Source organism: Rattus norvegicus, chromosome 6 (genome assembly GCF_036323735.1).
Source record: "Rattus norvegicus strain BN/NHsdMcwi chromosome 6, GRCr8, whole genome shotgun sequence".
Lineage (NCBI taxonomy): Eukaryota > Metazoa > Chordata > Mammalia > Rodentia > Muridae > Rattus > Rattus norvegicus.
The window spans coordinates 123,732,017-123,738,351 of record NC_086024.1 but is presented as its reverse complement, the minus strand read 5'-3'; the positions used below and the strand labels follow the sequence as shown (position 1 = coordinate 123,738,351).

Below are 6,335 nucleotides of genomic sequence, written 5' to 3'. Positions count from 1 at the left end.
CTTAGAAGGTGCTAGCTCACTGGTGAACCAAGGTATTTCATTACATGAAGTCACACTGTTAGTGCCTCCATAATTTCACCACAAAATCTTTCAGTTCTGGTAAGCTCTCAAGTTCACAGAGGTAAACCCAAACTTTCAAAGTTTTAATTTTCATTTGAAAGTTCAACTTGTCATTGGCAATAAAAACTATTGGCTTTTTTTCAGGCCTATAAGTTCACGAAACCAATTTATCACAGTTTAGAATGTAAAAAGTTTTCTACTACTGTGATAAAACACTGTGACCAAAAGGTTTATTTCATCTTATAGCATATGGTCCATCATCTAGGGAGATTAGGTCAGGAACACGAGGCAGGAACCTGGAGGCAGGAAGGGATGCAGAGACCATGGAGAAGTGCTGCTCACTGGCCTACTTTTCCTGCTTTCCTAAAGCACCCAGCAACACCAAACCAGGATACCAGGCAGAGTAAACTGGACCCTCCCATGTCAATCAATCCCACAGACCAATCTTGCAGTGGCATTTATTCAACTGAGGTCCCTTTGTCCCAAATGACAATAGTCTGTGACAGATTGACACTTCATAGCAGCTACCTTACTTGGCAATCACTAATGCCTTTTCTTAAAACAATGGTATCAGCTCAGTGTGTGTGTGTGTGTGTGTGTGTGTGTGTGTAAACTGCTTTACTCTGTAGACTGTAAGCTGGCCTTGAACTCACAGAGACACTCCTGCCTCTGCCTCCAGAATTCTGGGACTAAAGGCATGGCCTCACAGCTGAGAAGCCAGTTTTAAAAACATTATTTTATCTGTCTCACTGATAACACTGTAGATGGAACTGACTTTAAAAAAAAAAAAACTAACTACAATTTGACCAAGAGTTCTAGTAAACTCTGGTGTGACCTTTTAAGTTCACTTCATACAATCCAAGTGTAAACATAGTATCATGTCGAATTATCTAACTATTATGAAAACAAATTTGACTCCAGAAGTCAGTAAGGGTCTCAGGCCTGAATTACTACCTTAAGGTACCCATAATTTACACCTCAAGCCACCATGAGTGGAGTCAGACAGGCCTCTACCCCCAACCCTATTCAACTACTCAAAGCCTTTGTTTCTATTTGTACAACTGGGATATCATCATTTACATTTTAATGGCGATTTTTACTTTATATGTGTAACAGCTAAACACTGCCTAACCCAGAGTTAACACACTCATTCTGGGAGGCCTGGGGGAGAGGGGCAAATGAAATCACCACTGTCAGGTTCGAGTAGGAAGAACATTAAAAAAAAAACAAACCCATAAAACATAAAACTTACTGAACCAGCTCTGTAGCAAATGCCAGAAGCAACTAACGTTCATATCCAAAATGAGAGAGAGAAAAGATCTCAAAGGTCATGACGAAAGTAACAACAGGAAAAACAGTACAAGATTCGGACAAACATGGGTCAAAAAAACCCACCACCACCACCAACAACAAAAAAAACCAGACAGCTTCAGAAGGGGGGAAAGGCTAGACTATTTCAGAATAACGTCTTAGACGGGAGATGGGGGAAGGGAACTCGGGGATGCTGCTATAGATGGTTCAATGAAACGACAGTAGAGGAAACCAGGGATTTCAAGGTAGACCACCCAAAGGGCTTTGGGCAGAGTCACTCAGACACAAGTCAGCTACAAGCCCTACATTATATTGAGGCGAATGACGAGAATCAACTTACCCACGTAAGCTCCTAATTCTTGTAATTTCCCCTTAATGGCACTCTGAGGGAGAGAGAAAACCGCGACAGTGAGAGGGCAGCTCCGCGCCCCCGGGAGGAGGGGGAGGGGATGCCCGCCTCCCGTTCCCCGCGCGCCGTGCTTTCTACAGCCGCCGCCCCTGTGGCTCTCAAGGACCCGCCGCCGTCCCGGGAGCCGACCGCCGCGCCTGCGCTCAGTCAGAGGCGGCCCGCGAGGAGAAGACGCGGCAGGCCGGGCCCACCCGCCCCGTTACTCCTGGCAACCGCCTGCCCGCCATGCCCAGCGCCCGCCAACGCGGGCCTCACCCGGATCTTGCGGCTGATCTCGGTGCCGATTTCCATGGCTCGGCGGCGGGCGGCCAGGTCAACACTGCGCGGCGCCTCGGTTACCTGGAACCCGCCGCGGGCTGCCACCCTGCAGCCTGCCCCCCTAGGCCGCCGCTCCGCCTCCGCCGTGCGCGTCCCCGCCCCTGCTGGCGCCCCCGTGCAAGTGGGAGCCAACGCGCATGCGTGTGTGCACACGCATGCGCGCGCAGTCCCGGGCAGGGGGCGGGGTCCGGAACCTGTGCTCTGGCGACCACTGCTGGTCGCGCAGAGGACAATGGCCTACAGGTTACCTGGTTTCACCTTGCTCTTTCTAGGCCTGGGGAGCCATTCTTCTTCCCTTTCATGGTTTCTCATTTGCAAATTTTATTCCACAGGTAATCAGGATGAAGTAATGTATAGCCTTGATCTGAGTTCAAGTCTAACCTCAAGTATCATTATGGGATTGATATATATTGTCAAATGACAGTAAAAAGATTATTTTCTAGAAAAAAACTATTATTACACTTGGTGAGGGGGGGGCAATATTCAGAACCCATGCATCATGACCTTACTTTAATCCTAGAGGGATTTTTTTTGTTTTGTTTTTTGAGACAGGGTTTCTCAGTGTAGCCCTGGCCTGAAACTTGTTCTTAAAGCCATGCTGGCCTTGAACCCAGTGATCAGCCTGCCTCTGCCTCCTGAGGGCTGCCAGTTGCAGGTAACAAGAGTGGCACTACCACCCTCTAGTGTTACAACACTCTGTAATGTTGCCAGTGTGAGTGGGAAGTGGGGCCCTCTAGCGTTAGAGTCGGTTTGCGGGCCTCGGATACTGGGTCCCAGCCCTGAATGTATTAGAGCTCCTTGGGCCTAGAAGTTGGGGTTGCAGCTCTCAGTCTCATCTGGGATTGCAGCTTCCTACGGGTCCTAGGTATTGGGATTTCTCCGTCCATAGTGGCAGCCGATTATACAGCTCTCAGCCAGGTGCCTGGCACACTTGGCCCTGTGACCAGGACCTGCAGGTTCTCTTCTCTGGCACTTCATTGCTTTCTACTCTCAGCTCTGAGCCTCTCCTTGCCCCTCTCAGCTTCTTACCTTACCCTGGCCACTCTTAAACAGCTCCCTCCCTCTTCTATCTGTTGCCTCTCTTTGGGCCCACAGGGCTGAAAGTGGGTCAGAAAAGAGAGCTTGAGAGAAGCCTCTTGTTAAGCCCACTGTTGTAACCACAGGGAAAGCTGCTCCTGAGAGTGTCCCCCAGGCCTGAACAGTCTGTATAAGCAGACTCACAATGGGATGTTTGGATTAATCACAGCTATTTGTTTTGGCCAAGCCCAGCCATATGTTGGACTAATCACAGCTTTGCCTCTTAGCACCAATTACAGCTATCTCTCTGCTAGACCACAAGGAGAGGAGCCTGCCCTCTGGCCTAGGAAGAAATAATTGCAGGTTTGTTTGAAGTTCTTCAAGGCTCGAGATCACAAACTATCAGGTACAGAATCTTCCCAACAGCCCCTTGTTGGAGCCGAGCCTTCAGGAGCTGGGACGATCCGTCCGGACTGCAGGCTTCGTGTAAATGTTTCAAGGTGTCTGTGGACTGTCGGTGCTGATCTAGGAGCAGTCTGGCTGTTTGTTAGACTCCTTCATTTAAGGCATCCAGAGCAGCAAGGGAGAGTTCAATGACTGCTAATAGTTGTTCAAATTGTTCAAACCCTAACATTGCTGGCTTATAAGAAAATGAACATCGGAAGGCATGCTCACAATGCAAATTGAAAGAATTTGTCGATTGAAGTGACTTTAACAGATTTGAAAGTTCTTTAGCATACTTGACACACAATAGAGACAAGAGGTCAACCCCTCACTTACCTCATGCTATCATCTCCATGCTAACAATGACTGACACTCCCATCTCTAACATGTTCTCCCTGAAACCCACTCCCAAAATTTAGATAACTGTGTCTGCTTCATTTTCTCCTGAATCCAGCATTTTCAGTGTAAATTCATCTTTATTGCCTGCAACTCAGATTTATTTCTACACTAGATTTCTTTAATTCTCCCTGTTCCTAACCATGAGAAACATGGAAGAATCCTTTTCTAGAAGAGACATCCAGAAAAGTTTCCATTCTCCCCACATTCCTCCAAGTCTCTGAGTGGTTTGGAGGTATGTTTTGGTTTTGATTTCAGTGTTAGCTTTGTGGCAGGGCCACAATGTTTGTACTCAGATTCCTGTTCTGTCTGCCTCAGCCTCCGAGGTGCTGGGATTTCAGACATGCACCAACTATGCCCATATTCTTCTTTAAAAAAAAAATCTTTATTGGTTCTTGTGAATTTCACATCATATACCCCATCTCCCCATCCCCTCATACCTGCCCTCCACCCTTGCAACCTCCCCCCAGAGGGGGAAAAAATCTCATTTAGAAGCTGTATTGTGTCCCATTGTATTCCATTTATTTGCTTGTAAATGTTCATTGGAATAACTCATTGGTTTAGTACAAGGCCTCTGGCTTCTGCTACTCTCTCAGTATTGGGACCTCACCCGGACTCCTCTCAGCTATCCTGTTGTTGCCTTGTGTCATGGAGACTCTAGTTTTGGGTCTGTAGGACTAGTTCCTTCATACCCTCCAGCAGTTCATTGATGGGGTAGGTTTTGGAGTAGGCCAATTCAAAGCTCTGGATCTGGGCCTGAGAGGTATCTGATCTCACGCTGTGCTGACCAACAACACCCACATCCAGGGCCAGCTCTCCTGAGTGTTTCAGCTGGTGAGGGACAGGGCCAGTGGTCCCACTCTCATAGTCCCAGGGCCAGCTTTCCCATCTGCCACCCTGTCCCAACTGACAAGGAAGGGGTGGATTATGCCTAGCTTCTTAAGAACTAGTTTCTACTAGCCAGCTCCTGCTGCATAACCAGAGGCCACAGGTAGCAATTTAGGACACACATATGTCTTTTCCTGCACTTTCTATCAATCCATCTAGCAATGCAAGCACAGCTTCCTTGGGTCTTAAGCTCAGAGTCTCAGCAGTCTTCCGCGGAGGTGGCAGACAGGCTGAATTTTCATCTGGAACTTGACTAAGGAAGAATTTCATTCCAGGCTCATTAGCAGGAAATGATTTCATGGGACCCTTAGGAGCAAAGGCTCCATCTTTTTTGCCAGCTACAGACTAGAAGCTGTGCTCTTGTTCCATGCCAAGAGCCTCATCAATATGGCTGCCCTCTTAATTTATAAAGATGTGCTTCCCCCGCCTCCACCCCCACCCCCAAACACACCCTGGTTCCTCTGTTAAGGATTTACGTCTCATTCAGTTGGGCTTAACCGAGTTAGGACCTTTTTTATATCTCCATAATCCCTTGTCCTCACCATATCCATTAATTAAGTAATCTACACTCCCAGGGATTGTAGAAGAGTAGAAATCACAGGGCTACCCGGGATCCGGCTGCCGTAGGCCCCTTGACCTGTGACAGTTCTTCTGGTATCTATGAGGAAATGGATATGATATCTTAGGTTTTCTACTGTGACTATCAATGTATGCGCTCGTCCTCCCTAGCAAAATGATGGCCTGAGTACCACGCACCTTTTATATTTCTATGGAAGTTCTTTCAGAATGGTAGTCTCATAATAAACATTTCTCAAATACTTGTAGGTTAAAAGAAATCAAAGGCTTGATTTGCAAAAGCATTTCTCTTGGGTAAATTCCGAGGCCCTAGAGTCGTGAAACATTGATGAGAAAGGGAGGAGCAGGTGACAGAGAACGGGGACCCTGGGGCCAGGATGTCTGGGTTCAAGTGCGACTCTGCCACTCTCTGAGGCCTTAGGCAAGAAGCTTCTTTTCTTCATGCCTAGGTTTCCTCATCTGTGGCACAGATATAACAGGCTTCCCCATTCAAAAATTTCTTATAAGGTGGAGGTAAGTTAATATTTGCAGGGCATTTCGAGCTGTGCCTGGCTCGCAGCAGCATTATGCCTGTTGATTAAAAATTAAATGCCTGCACCGAGCGAGACACTGCGTTTGGAGCCGGGGCGCACAGATGAGCAGGACCAAGTCTCTATGCTCATCTCACAGTTCCAAAGCCGGGTAAGTTTTCTTTTCTATTCCTTTATCCACCATTCCACAGCCAAGAACAGGAACATGTTTTTACCATCATTGCACCTTAAACAGGTCGGCATCCAACAATTTAGTTACTATTGGAAACATCCTGTGTGAAAAAGAGCCAAGAGCATTTTCATTAAAAAGATATCCAGAGGCCTGGAGAGATGGCTCAGTCAGAAAGGTGTTTGTACATTAAGACCTGAATAACCCTAGCACCCCC

General features: G+C 47.3%; 1 protein-coding gene across 7 annotated transcripts in view; it reads right to left on the bottom strand.

Moving 5' to 3' along the window:
• Positions 1-2,232, bottom strand: part of Zc3h14 (zinc finger CCCH type containing 14) — a 37,656-nt gene extending 35,424 nt beyond the window's left edge. For 2 of the 7 annotated variants that reach the window (XM_008764739.4, XM_039111771.2), the window contains exons 1-2: positions 2,036-2,232; positions 1,712-1,754 (exon numbers count right to left, since the gene is read on the bottom strand). In XM_008764739.4, the coding sequence (XP_008762961.1) occupies positions 1,712-1,754; positions 2,036-2,071 (79 nt within the window). In that variant the 5' untranslated portion in view covers positions 2,072-2,232. 7 annotated transcript variants of the gene reach the window in all.
• Positions 2,233-6,335: the final 4,103 nt, after the last annotated feature.